The sequence below is a fragment of the Sylvia atricapilla genome, chromosome 17 (genome assembly GCF_009819655.1).
Source record: "Sylvia atricapilla isolate bSylAtr1 chromosome 17, bSylAtr1.pri, whole genome shotgun sequence".
Lineage (NCBI taxonomy): Eukaryota > Metazoa > Chordata > Aves > Passeriformes > Sylviidae > Sylvia > Sylvia atricapilla.
Genome location: NC_089156.1, coordinates 3,284,013 through 3,298,516, shown reverse-complemented (window position 1 = coordinate 3,298,516; position 14,504 = coordinate 3,284,013). Strand labels below are relative to the sequence as shown.

Sequence of the window (14,504 nt, the reverse complement as noted above, 5' to 3'; positions counted from 1 at the left end):
GCAACTTTTGTTTCCAAAATAAAAGCCCTACAAATTTCTGTTAGCTGGCCATTTTGCAGAGTTACTGCCCTCAGGTGTCTACAACTATTAGAAAGTCTAAATTCTTGTTTCATTTTACAGTGCTTGCATAGAACAACTACAGGACATCGCTCTCCTGATAAGGTGCCACACTAGCTAAGATCCATGAATTCACATCATTCCTACAACTATTTTTAAATTATTTCCTTTGTTCCTCTCTCTGTACAAACTGTCAGCAAAAGAATTAACTGTCACAGAAATGAAGGATAAGTTGGATCTCTTTGGATGATTTGGGGCATTATTCAGTGCCCAGAGGGGTCGGGAGATTCTGTGATCTCACTTCAACAGATTTGGAAAGACTATAGCACTGCAGCCTTTCCAAATTAGTCATATAGACACTATAAATAGATTTTCACCGAGTTCTAGAATCCTGCTCCTCCAAAGCTATCCATTTCCTACGCAGCACCAAGGTACAGGACATTCAGCAGCCAGTTTCCTAACAGCACTGGAAAACTCCATTACAATAAAACTTCCAAGAGTTGAACTATGATCAGCAAAATAAGGTCTAGCTACTATTAGTAACAAGGGATAACAAATTTTCACACTTTACCCTAATGAAAAGGAACTGTGTTAGTGTCTTTAGAACTGGAGCAGTAAGTTATTTGAACCAAGTTCTAGATAATTGAGTCTTTAACATAAGAAAACACAGCCTGTCTTCTATTAATGCAATTCAGCCTCATCCCAGCCGCTGACATCCAAGTCCACAAGTGGCATTTTTCTGAATAAGGTTGTTCAAGATAAAAACTCTACAACTAATTGCCCAACTCCACCCTTCTCTTGGTCCTCTAACAGCCACATTACCCAAGAGTCAGAATGTGCTGCAGATCCAGGGCTAAGTTCATCTAAAGTGCAGCTGAGGCAGGCACATCATCCTGGGCATATTCTTTGTCAACGTTCCATCATACACAGAATATTGTGGTTGTCATGGTGCCAGGGAGAAGTCAAAAAAGGACAAAAGAAAACAGATTATTATGTGGCAGAAAGGGAGGACTCTCAGGATATAGAGGGCAGTTCTTGCTGGCCTGCACTACTGTGCCAAGAGCCCCAGAGCAGTGCTGTGCTCACTGTCCCTCAGCCCGGGACACCAGCACAGGCTCTGCAGGGCCCCGGAGCTCAGCCCGTCTGACACCTGCCAAGGTGTGAACTGAACTCGCTGCTGCTCCCTCACTGCTCCAGGAGCTGCCACCGCCCTGCCGAACAGCACAAATGACCCAGCACCACAGACAGGACAAGTGTGTCGCCTCTGAGGACCTCAGGAATGATTTCACCTTGAAAATCTTACTGCAATGCTCTGTAAGACAAACTGTAATAGTTTTGGCAGCTTTGCTTGGGCAGGGAACAACACACTGTACAAAAGGACTGCTTCAATATTTATGACAACAAATCTTACTGAATCTGTAACCTGACTTCTTATGGGATGCAGAGAGGTGGGTAACAGACTAAACCAAAAAAGTTCAGACCCAAGTATGTATCTCCATCTGAAGCAACACAAAGAACACGCACAAGAAGTACAACAGGTTTCCTAACAAGCACACAGAGGAATACCACTATTTGATGCCATACTTGATCACTGATGCTCATCCAGAATCCAAAACCAGAAGATGAAGTTGATCCTCTCTGATGTGGACAGTTTCACTCAAGACACCCAGATGATACTTGAGTGGCCTAACTTGCTCTCACAGTATTACCTAAGGACAGTCTGTGCAAATTCCTGCTTAACCTCTTTACCAGCTCCATCCTTCACCCCCAGCTCTCACTCCAGCCCTGCTCCTCACCTTGCACAGCCATCTCAGGGTTCTAATAAAAGCTGCACTCCAGGAGACCAACCTGCCCCAGATCACCAAAAGTCTGTGCCCAGTTCTGGACTTGGTCACTCTCGATGTACCAGCAGTAGAGAAATTCTTCCATCTAACCTTGTTCTATCTGGAGAATGATTCTCACTGCAGTGAAGGACTAATAGAAGAAGGATTTATTCACATTCATAACATTTCTCTTGTAAGTGACAGAGTCGGTCATGCAGAGCAGAACTCTGACAGCAGAACGCACCGCAAATCCCATCTCCCTGCTAAGTCACTGCCTCCCCATAAAGCAAATGCAACAACTGAAGAAAAACAGTGGTTCAGAGCAAGAAGGAGCAGGAATACTTGTACTAGAACCATACAGCTGGTTTATCTGTGAGACAGAGGTGTTTCTGGCAATGAATGTGGCAAAAGGTTAACATATCCACCCATGCTGGCACTACTGGGTTAACACCTAGAACAGGTCCCAGGAAGATACCACAGCAAAGACCCCAGGGTCTGGATCTTTTCCCTAAACCAGGAATCATCACTTTGTAGATTACACAGGTTCAAAAGGGCAGCTGGCCTAACTGATGGAAGGACACTCACCCAAGACATAGTGCACAAGGACATTACAGTTGCCTCAGGCATGGAGGATATTGATCTGAACACTACACTGCTTCCCAGACAAAACACATCCTTCCAGCCCAATATAAAACAAACAAGTCTTATTTCGAGGTTTCATTTCCACAGCAATTCTTGTACTTAAGTGACAAATATGCTGAATACAATGATACTAATCTTTTTTTTTAAGTTATCAAGACACAGTGGGCTCTCTAGTATGAAAGAGGTTGGTTGTTTTTATCACAGAAACCAGAAAACAGGATGTTTTCTCACCTATACTGACTCTACCGTTGACTTAAAAAGTCAAACCAAAACCTCAGCTCATACCTCTGACATTTAGACTGGTGCTTAGATTGCTTATGTGCTTAGAAATCCAAACTCTTTTTAGCAATGTATTCAGATAAAAAAATAAAACTAACAACTAATAGTTTAATCGAAGCATTTAACAATCACGCCTTACAATGAACAAGGCAGAACCAAAATCAGATTGACCAATATGACCTTGTCAGAAAGAGCAGCTCTCAGTGCTACTGATGAGTTGTTTTACCCACAGAGGACAGAGTTACATACTTTATCACCACGTGCCTGGGTGGAATGAAATATTATTTTATCAGCATTCCATAAAAGAATCAGCACCCAAGTACAACTCTCCAGTGACAGTGGTGAAAGTACACTGCTGTGTCAGTCAAAGCCATGGAGTAGCCAGTCTGTCTAGCCAGATGTAAGCAGCTTTCCTCGTGCTGGCCCTGTATTAAGACAAATTCATGTTGTCAGATGACGGCTGTGAGAATCTGAAATGAACATGACTATTCACAACTGCACCAAGTCACGAGGGGATGCAACTGGCATGAAAATACAAAATACTGACCATCAAAACAGGCACCCTGCTTTTGCCACCTCCTACTGAGATGCAAACTCAAAAATAAAAGGGTCTTGAGTTGTCCTGAGCTCGACTGGCCAGGGCCTGATCACTGCCTCACAACCTGCACGCAGAAGCACAGGACACTAACAGCCCCAAGTGCCAGGGTGAGGGCAGCTGAGTCAGTTCGAGGTGTACAAAACAGGTAGCAGGACAGACAGAGACTGTTTTCAACAAACTCGCGCCCAAATAGCAAAGAAGCTTTTCTCCCGTCAACAAAAAGTAGGAACATTCTTTAAAGAGGATGTTTTGGAAATCTTATGAAACTTTTTCCAGTAAAGCCCCCCCGCAGAGAAGTATTTTTGGTTTATGGCAGACTCTTCTCATCTTTTGATTCAGCTTTAAGGTAGTGTGCTTTTTTTATCTGCACAAATATAAAATATAAAGAGAAAGATTACTAGCTGGAATACTAACATTGGGGTTCTTCTAAGGCACTTAAACATGATAAAGAGGTTCTTTCTGTTCTGTACCATCTGTAACTGCTTACAGCTGCATCTGCTTTAGAAGTAGTCAACCTAGCAGAAAATTAAAAGAAGAAAGTTCAGCTCTTCACTATTTAGCTTTAAAGTTTCCTTTTTCTTGAGAAAAAAAGCACTCTTTAAACTATTTTCAACATAAAGCTTAATTAGATTCTACTCTTCATCTTCAAAACCCTGCAGAGATCATAATATTCCCCATGAGAGCTTTTAGCCCTTTGCGGTAACTTCTTGGAGCAGCTACTGAAGTGAAGGTATAGGATCAGCCACTTCAAGGAGAGTTCAGGGAGCAGATAATCTTTCCTCCAGCACACAGCCCATCAATCTGAACTTCTAAAAGGGAGCAGCCACAATGACCTTACGCCATCAAACCTAGAAAGCAAGACAGACACACCTCACCTCAGCAGTCTGCAACGCAGCCTACAGAAATCCACAGAGCCAGCTCTGTTTGCTCCTTTGCCTCCTATTTCACCTACCTCACCTTTAGCTAACAGTGACCTAGAGAAGGGACTTCCCATTGACTAAATAAGTCTAAGTCACACTACACCTATTTTATCTTGCAAATGGGTCTGACAGAGATGATGGTGAGATAAATCACAAACTGCCACCTGTGAAGTGGCACCAGTAAAATCACTTCTTTGTATAACAACCCACCACTGAGCTTTGGTCTTACACATTCAATGGATCTGTACCAACAGCTGGCTGATACTAACTACAGTCATTACTCAGAATTCACTGCTGAATTCCTACTCACTACTAAAATTTCCAGAGAAATTTAAATCGAGTTGTAAGCCTGCTCTATCTGTCTGACCAGGGAAGGGGTGTCAGATGGCCAGGAGCCACAAGACACCAGAAAAAGACTGAGTGGAGCCATAACTCAGCTGCTGTGCTCACGTCTGTCCTGCTAATTGCGCTACCACAGAGCTCAAACATTTTGTAACATTGGGTCTTGTCCAAGCTGTGCTATCTCAACTGGAGTCACTTGAGACTGACTGATAATAAGCTGGGCTTATTATTCCAGTAATGACTCAAATTCAAATAAATCCTGAGGATATACACTTGCTACTAGCTTAACCCATATAGAGAACCCCTCTGCAAAACTGTGTGTGCTGAAGAGAAACGTCACTGCTGTAGAGAGACGTGCACAAATTTACACACTGAGATCACCCGATGTTCTTTTTACCACCTGAAACACTCTGCACCAGGAACCCACATGTACAGGTTTTTGCTATTCTAACATGAAGCTGCTACTTGCAGTACTAGGGTCATGAAAAAATGGCTTAAGCAGAGCTCCCAGACTTCTGTGATTCAGTGAAACACTATCAATTCTTAACATTTCTATTGATCTCTAAACTTTTGAAATACTGTGAAATATACTTAAAATTATGTATCATTGCAAGTTTACTAGAAGTTACCTGCTGGCTACTTATCAGATGAACAAAAGGACTTTTAGAAGATATTTCTGCCCAAAAAAACAGCAGAGTCCATAGGAAGAAGAAGGAAATTTGGACTGCCAAAATCAGCAAGCAGAGAAGCACTAACTGTACAACTATGAGGACTGAAGGATGCTCAGCTTTAACAGCCAGTAGTTAATGCTGCACAGAACTATTTTTTTCCTTTTAGATGAACTGAATAATAATCTAGATTTGAACCTATTTCTTGAACAGGCAAGGTAAGCTTGCCAACTCATGGCTGAAGTTAAAGACTGTGTATGAACAGAGGGTGGAAGCCCCTGGGTCTCCTCCTGCTTCCCCCCACAACCTTTGCTGTGGAGGTGCCTGCAGGAACAAGGTTATGGCACAAAAATGGAAGAGAATCCTGCCACAGTCTTTGGCTACAAACCTGCCTGCATGGGAAAATAGCTTTTTGAGTCAGAAGTCTATGTACTAGCTGCAGGAAGTAAAGGAAGAACACTCAAACCTGGAGTCACAGTAGGAAAAAAATTAGAGTCAAACAGTGTAATTTTGCCTTCAGATTCTACTGGCCAGGGAAAATGGTACCATAGACAAACTCCGAGATATGATTTTATCCCTCCAACTTCTACATTGTCAGCTTCAGTAATAAAGGAGGAATCTCAAACATAACACTGTACAGTAGAGAATTATCTTCTTAGTGCTTTCTCCCCTACTTTGTGACACTGTGATGGTTTTAAAGAACCTCCATTCTGACACCCTGAAAAAACAGTAACTTCAGCCTTATTTCTTACATTTATTATTTTGAATCATTGTGGTAAGATATTAACAATGTTTACTTGGTTAGTTATCAGTTACAAAGTGTCCCTCCAAAGAGCCAGCAGAACATTCCCACTTTCTGACAGCCCCGTCTCTACCACAGCACTTGATGTGACACACAGACATGGAGGAGATCCAAGGGAATCGCAGACCTCAGGCGTAGGTCTGGCCCCAAAAAGAAATACTCAACAGAATCTAATAATGAAGATGACAGCAACACAGCTACACAATTAATGAGCTCTGGGATAATGTCATCGTGGTGGTTCTGGTGGACAGAGAGACACTTAATGTATGGTGAGAGCTGAGCTGCTCTCGGGAAGCACAGGGGGGAGAACCCTGGTCTGGCAGAGCAGAGTATTTCAGGCACAGACACCGAAAGATTTACAAGAAGAGATCATCAACATAAGCATCCTTGGAAGAATTAAAGAGAAAGGGGATCAGCAAGTGCTGCAATGACACATATGCTCCATTAATCTTATTAAATCATCACCTTCCAGAGTGGCTCTGGCTGCCTGGACCCTGTCCAGCCACACACCAGCTTCACTCCACACAGTGCCCAGCACTGCCTGCAAATTTCCGTCCTAATCACTGACACCAAACCACCACAAAGAAAATGTGCACAGCTTTTCTCCTACAGGTTTCACCCTTGGTTCTTTGTGGAAACTTTCCTCATACGTCACCAGAATCAAATTAGACTGTTTTGACTAAACAGCGTGTGCCAATTATTTGCTTTTAGAGTATATTGCAGTGTTTAGAGTCATCATAAAATGTCAAAGGGCAATAAAGACAATGGCACCTATGCCACAGATGTGGATATGTCACACTATCAAAATAATGATAAAAAATAGCTGAGATACTGAAAAAGACCAGAGTCTGCTCTGTTCTTATTTAAAATTTTAGAAAATAAAAATCACTGCATTTTAAAAAGCATGACATATTTTTCAAAGTACTTTTTGTAGGAAGTTTTCCTAAGTACCCATTTTTTGGCGTTGTGTTTCTGTGACAAATGATATGAGTTTTCAGCAACTGCATCTAGTATTAAAAACGGTGGTATTCACCAAAACACAACTTATCTCAAAAGAACTCAATATCCTCAATTAACTTGTCTGGTGGTTCCCACTAAATTCCTCAAATTCCAACAGCATCAGGCTGCTTAACTCATACCAAAATCCCAAAGGGCACAAAATAAGCAATTTATAGGATCTTACACTTCAGCAGAAGAAAGAGATGCTCTCAAGTCCATCAAACCTCACACAGACCACAAGAACAAGTATTGATATTGGTGGATCCAAACACCTAAGCACTCGCTTACCTGTGACACAAGAAATCATATTCAGGTCATCTTCTGTTCATGGAAATTCAACCTTTCATCCCTAGAAAAGCAGCCTGAACTACCCCCACCAACTACAGACCCTTCAGTCTTCCCAACCAGGGTTTTATCCAGGCAGGAAGTGCAATCCAGGTCCCTCCCTGCCAGTCCCAGGCAGAAAGGCATGCCTGCCTCCTGGCCCAGCAAATATTTACAGTATTCTATACCAAGTGAAACAGATTTCAGCAGATACACAAAGCTCAGCCTCTGAATAACACATAGTTTGGTGATGAGAACACTCCCCTAGAAGGTGAGAGATGCAAGGCCAGAAACCCTGGGGGATGGAACTGATCTCCTGCACCCTAGCCAAGATCTCCAGTCACTGGGTAAAACTAAAGGAACCATTAACTTCTATTACATTGGTACCCTGAAAAGGTTAAAGGCAGAACTGACAGAAATCTTAATTAATACAGGTCACAGAAATCTCAATTAAAAGAGCAGAATTGATTTATGTTCTCCACATTAAATTTTTTCTTAAAGAATTATGAATGTATTAATAAATACAGCCTTACAATTAGCAATCACTGACAGGAGGGTTTTTTTCCTTGTGCTGATCAGCCACTACACACACAAACATTCGAGTAACTGTAAACTTCTACTAATCCTATGCTCTTTGCTTTATTTGTCTTTCAGCCCAGAGCTGTCTGCAGACAGTGCCCTGTCTACAGGACCCACAGCCTGAGATAGCAAAAGCTCCAGGGAGAGAAACAAACAAGTGAAGTGAGACTGGTCCTGAAAGACAAACATATGAACTCTAAACCTGATATGCTCAAATTTACTGAGGTTTAAGTCACTTTTCTCATGCCAGATCCTCACGCACATTCGTACAATGACATCCTTGTTCTCAGGAGGCTCCTAACAATCCTTAAAATGGAATGTGGCCGGTAATTTCAGTTCCTGAAAAATGTAAGACTAAGGGCCAAGCTCCTGGTTTGCATGCCAGGATTTCAGGACAGATTTTTGACAGCAGCACAACAGAATTTCATCTATGTGCTTTGCAATCTGCTGCCTATCAAGTGCAACGCTTTAAAAATTCAGGTGAATTACCTGTTTTCTGTTGTAAACTGCCTCCCATCCTCCAAACACCTTAATTAGACAGTTAAGGTCTCCCAACCTAAACTGAGTGAACAAGTAAAAAATCTTGAATGTAAAAAATTATTTTACTAGTACTTGACAAGTTCTGTCAACAAGCTGTAGCTCCTCTCACTCCCTGCCCTCCCACAGACACATCTAATCCAGCCAACTAAGACTTGAAAGCACCACCTGAGTCTTCTGGAAGAAACTGCATTTTAATTCATGGCAGCAGCATGTTAAATGTTAAATTGCAATCAAAGCAAATTCTCAGACCTCTGAATCTAGAAAGACTTCTAACACCAACCAATTTGAATTCTCCCAGGAGCAAAGACAGCACTGTGCACTTACACTTATTCCAAAACCCAGTAGTTTGATTACTCTGACACATCATTAGATTTAATTTCCACACCCTTTGCATTATGAAGAGAAGCTTCTAAATATATCACCATTTCACTCATGAAACATTTGATGGCTAATACAAGAATCATCCCACTGATTATAACATTTAAGAGGGAGTTCAGTTGTTTTTAAGATTAGTGACTCAAGACAGTGCCTTCTTTTTTTGTTCTTAGCTTGCTCTCCCAGTCTGTCTCCTAATCACCACCCTGAGAGGGCACACATGGCAATTCTTATTGCTTATAAAACACTCTTGGAAAGGAAATATTAAAAATACATTTGATTTTGGTGTAGAAATCCCCTTCTCCGCTCTTCACAAATGAAGGAAGCTGTGAAAATCTTTTGTGCATTCAAAGGGCAGAAAAAGAACAAAGCAATCTCTATTGCCAGAGTGGCCAGCAGTAAAAAGGGAGGGGGTGTTACATCAGGCCTTGAAAAACACTAAACACCTACTAACCGAAGATAAACAAGATAGGAATGGTGCTGAGCCTTCTCTACAGGCTTGGCACAAAAAATTCACCACAAAATGCTCCAAATTAAGGACGGATCAAGATCTGACAAAGTAATGATCCAGGTCCTGCTGCTTCCATACTCATCTGCTGTCATACTTCCAAGAGCTTGGTGCCTGAAGATAAATTTATTGACATTTACTAATCTCTTACATACACACACACATACATATATATACTGCTCTGTCCATACTCATTCCCTCCTCGGCTGTAGCAGAAACTTTTGTCACTATCCAGTTCCATTTCCTTGCTGAAGCACAGACAGGAAGCAAGGGGAAAATGGGTTTTCAACAACCTCTTTCCTCTCTCATTCAATTCCACTTGCAGAAAACTAATTTTAGCTCCTATTTAATCTACAAAATCATGAACAACCTTGCCATGCAGCAGTATCATACACAGCTCTCCTTTCCTTCTATTATTGCAGGAACTTGACAAAGAAAGTTTCTCTCCTCACTACTGAAAAGCATTTAATTCAAACACCCTTTCTTTTAAAAAGCCCATATTCTTTGAAAGAGTACTTCCATCTGGGACTTATCCCTCATTTCACATTAAAATTAGTTTTTCCAGGAAGACAGTATTTTTTTTTTTTCAGCAGCAACATTCTCAGCAGAGCCTCCTTTCAGGATAAGACACTTCTGTCTGAAATACTGGCTCAGCAAGATGACTTGAGACACTAAAAAAGAGTTAAATAAAAGTACATGTGGTTATAGGTGTGGGCATTACTGAAGAAAAAAATGAAGTTGTGAGAAGAAATACCTTACAAAAACAGTGTCCAAAGATAACTCATGTATTTAAAACTACAACAGAAATGGGGAAAAAGCATAAGTCTCTCCTTGTTATAGTTTCTTAATAAAAGAAGGCAATTGCATTGAGTCCACTTTGAAATTAAAATAAATATATCAAGCTACCTTAAAATCTCAGATTCATATTTACAAAACAATTAATATAGCAATACGAGAATTAGTTCTCATCTCTTGAAAACAACACCATTAACAAGACAGTCACTGAAATCAGCCCTATTTTTCATGCTTGCCAGTGCCCATGTCCACTAATCACAGCTGGCAAGTATCTTTTTTCAAAGCATTTTTAACACAACTGAGGCGTTTTTGGGTTTGGGTTTTTTTTTCCCAAAAACTCCAACCCACAGTAAGCCTTTATCATACCTTCTGAAGCTACAGTGTGTGTTGTCAACACAACAACGTGTGCAGACAGTCAGGGACAAACAGATGTAACCAAGCCCTATGCACCTGGACAAAAGGGAAGTGCTACTGCAGCCAGGAACCGTTTTACATCCATGCAGAGAGGGGCTGTGAAAGGATTTTTCTTCATTATGTATTTTCAGATGTGAGGGAAGGTATGTGCACACTGGACACAGGACACACCTGCTTTGGAAAGCTCCTCTGCAACACAGAGGAAGGACCAGGTCTGGGATCAGCCAACTCCTAACTGGAGCTCCTGGGCACAGCTCTGCTGCCCCTGAGCACCAGGCTCCTCAGCTGACAAAATGCACATTTTTCCCCTAAAAGTGCTAAAGCACTGGCCAGTTCTACGCTGAGCTGCGTTACCACAACTGTAAATAAACCAAGGCAAGACTGTTGTTAGAAGCAATGAAATATCCACAGAGAAAGAATAAGATGACTGAAATTGGAGTTTTGCTCTGCCCAGTGCTCTCAGGCAAGGCCGATTACAGGTAAAAATGCAAAGTGACAGAAACCTCAGATCCATGAGGACACCACAGAGAACACAGACATAAAATTACAGTGTTTTAAGACATAAGCATCATGTCCTCATTCTGCTACAACCTCAATACTGTAAAAGAACTTCCACTCTTCAGATCCACCTAGCACACGGTGAACACCTTAAATCACAATTTCATTCCCCTAAAATACACAGCCTACAGAAGTGCAAATCCTTCTCCCAGCTTCTGTTAAAAATCCTCCCTTTAGACTATTACCATGGCAAAAACACTCATTCAAAAAAGCAAATGAGTTAAGATCAAAATCACGTATAACTGACATTTTGTTTCATTTACTTCTTTCCAGAAAGCTGACAAATCCCGGAATTTATGAATTTATAATTTCATTCTGCAATTAAAACACACGAAGACACGTTTAACTGAACTACATTAAATTGCCTAAATCTGTATCAATATTCATTTACTATGTCAATAAGTAAACAATTTCTTAAGTCAGCAGAGTTGTCTTTTCACTGCTGTTTTAAAGCAGACCAGACCACTGCCTGAACTGAGCTTGTGAAACAAAGTAAGGAAATCTAAAAAGCAGAAGACTGGTACAAATACTGGTTCTTGACAGGGAAGAGACGGGAGAGGGAAGAAGGGGCTGCCAAAGTCTCAACATGTGGCAGAACAGAAATCCCCACTGGGTTCCAAGTTTTAAAAAGTAGTGAGACCATTCAGAATAGAGATATTTGTTGCATATTCAATCCCTTCTCCACATTCAGCACATACCAAGGTCAAAACCTAAGATTTAACTCCTTTTTAAATAAGGGGCTTATTTCAAAACAAGTAACTTTTTTCAAAAAAATCTAAGAAACAACTCTGGATGACATCACTGGATGTAAAATGCAGTGAGAATATCACAATAAATTGCTGCAGTGACCAGGTCAATAGAGATGATGTGCAAGTGGATTATTTGAGATATTTTGGCCGTGATCCACAACAGTACAAAACCCCCAGATTTAAAGGAAGAAACTGCACCCCCTCTCTTTGATCCACTGCCAGCTAGGCCCGAGACAGTGTCAGGACACAGAAAAAAATGCCCTCTCATTTGCTATACTTCATGTCTTTCCACAGGAACTGGTCTCTTCCTCGTCCTTCTATTTCCTGTCCACAGACCAAGCCTATTGTCGCTAGGTGAAAACACACACACATGCCACCGACTTACCAGCCCGCACCGGCATAAATCTCCCTTCAGGCAGAGGTGACCTGCAGCCTCACAACGAGCTCCTGTCCCCGTCCAGGCCCGGCGGATGGCAGCGCCGGCCGTGCCGAGCTCAGCTTACACGGAGCCCTCCGGGACAGGGGCTGACAGGCACGCCGAGGCTGCCGGCGGTGCTCTCCCGCTGCCCGGCAGCCGGCGGGGGGATCGCACAGCCCGGCCGCCCCGTCCCTCCTCCCTTCCCCCTAAGCCCTCCTCCTCAGCCGCGCCGAGCCCTCAGCCCGCAGCCCCTGGGCCAGCAGCTCCCTCAGGCCGCGGCCCCCCACCGCCGGTCCCCCCGCCCCCCGCCCGGGACACGGTCCCCGCGTGGGGCGGCGCTCGGCCCGGCCCGGCCCGGAGCCCCCCGCGGCCTCGGCCCCGCGGCTCACCAGGAGTACGTCTGCTCCGCCATGGCTGCGGCTGGGCGGCCGGCGCTGGGCTCTGCGGGGCGGCCGGGCCCGGGCTCCTCCTCCGCCGCCTCCTCCGCCTCCTCCTCGCGGGCTCCGGGGCTCAGTGGCGGCCCCGCTGCGGCTCCCGGCCCAACATGGCGGCGGCTGCGAGGAGGGAGGGGAGCCGAGGGGGGGTCCCCGCGCGGGCGGGAAGGGCGATGGTGGCGGCGGGGCGGGCGGAGGCTCAGCAGCCGCGACGCGGGGCCGCGCTGGGGCGCCGGCGGGGCCTCATGGCCGGCGGGGCGGCGGCGGCGGCGGAGACGGCGGCGCGGGGCGGGGCGGGGGCGGGAGGCGGCGGCACCGGGCGGCCGGGCCAGGCCGCGCCGCGTGCCCGCGCTCGCGCACGGCGGGGGCGGGGCCGCGCCGGGGGGCGGGGCCCGAGCGGCGCGCGGGGTCACGTGCCCACAACACCTTCACGTGCCGCCGCCGGCCGCGCGCAGGCGCCGTGGGACGCGGGGAGGCGGCGCCGGTTGTCGGGCCCGGCCGCGCCGGTTGTCGGGCCCGGCCGCGCCGGGGCGGCCCCGCGGGCGGGCGGGTTCGGTCCGCGCAGCCCGGTGCAGCCTCGCCGCAGCCTCGCCGCTCGGGGCCGCGGCCGGGCCCTGCGGGGTGAACGGAGCTTCGGCCGGCGGAGAAGCAGCGCGGGCTGCGGCTGGGTCTTGGGGGCTTCCAGCGAGGAGCTGCCACTCCCGAGGTGAATTCCGAGGCGGCGTTCCGTCTCCGCAGCGGTCTCGCCGTGCGGCTCCCCCGGGCTGGCGGGGAGCCGGGGCCGGGCGGTGACCGCGGGCTGCTCCCGCTGGAGCCCGGGACTGCCAGGACTGCTTTGTGCCGCGGGGCTCCTCTGAACGGGGCTGGGTTGTAAATGCGCCGTGCAGGTAAAATCGTCTGTTAGTTCATCAAACGCACAGGTGTTTCTGGAGATTGCTGTATTTTTGAATTTGTGATCTTTGAAACCAAGTAAAAGCAATTGGATCAGATGCTCAAAATGTTGGGTTTTTTTAAGGAGGGAAGATAACACTTCAGGGAGTTTGACCAAATAAAAATCATCTGCTTCATCTTATTGCCAGCCCGGTATTAAACCTGTGCGAGTCTCAGGCAGAGAAGCTGCTGCGTGGATATTGGTTTTGTATCTCTCCTCCCTGGCCTCTGCTGCCAAACCCTCAGCCCTTCTTTCCCCTCATTACGTTTCTGCCAAGTGCAGAACTAGTGCTTTTTGCTCCCGTGAGTAATCCTGACCTCCTGGGAGTTCACTTGCAGCAATTTTGTGCAAGTGTGGCTTTGCAGAGCCTGGATCGATTGTTTACTCCAGCTATGCATTCCCACTCATTGTCCCGTTCAGTGTTGGGGGAGAGAACAGCCAGTTTGAACATACACAGTTAGAGATGATGTAACTGCATCAAATAGAAATAGAAGAACAAATAGAAGAAAAATAGGTATTTCTTTTAAAAACAAGTATGAAGAAATTCTATGCCTCAACAGAGTTTTGTTAAAATCTTCCAAATAATGGGACATTCTCATTGCATCTGCAGGGATGCCAGATGCCTCTGAAATTTGGAGTCCACTTTCGTTTGTTTCTATTAGAGGACTAAATAAATTGTTCTCATGCTGTCCATCTCATTTATTCTCTTAAATGGAAAAACCTTAGGCTGGTGTGCAGTCATGACAAAG

General features: G+C 45.0%; 1 protein-coding gene across 3 annotated transcripts in view; it reads right to left on the bottom strand.

Annotated features, from left to right (window-relative positions):
- SPPL3 (signal peptide peptidase like 3) overlaps positions 1-13,110 on the bottom strand; it is a 57,353-nt gene extending 44,243 nt beyond the window's left edge. For 2 of the 3 annotated variants that reach the window (XM_066331284.1, XM_066331285.1), the window contains exon 1: positions 12,780-13,110. In XM_066331284.1, coding sequence (XP_066187381.1) covers positions 12,780-12,802 — 23 coding nt within the window. In that variant the 5' untranslated portion in view covers positions 12,803-13,110. Of the gene's footprint in view, positions 1-12,357; positions 12,541-12,779 lie in introns of those variants that run through there. The other variant, XM_066331286.1, reaches the window with a different exon arrangement.
- Between the last annotated feature and the right edge of the window lie 1,394 nt (positions 13,111-14,504).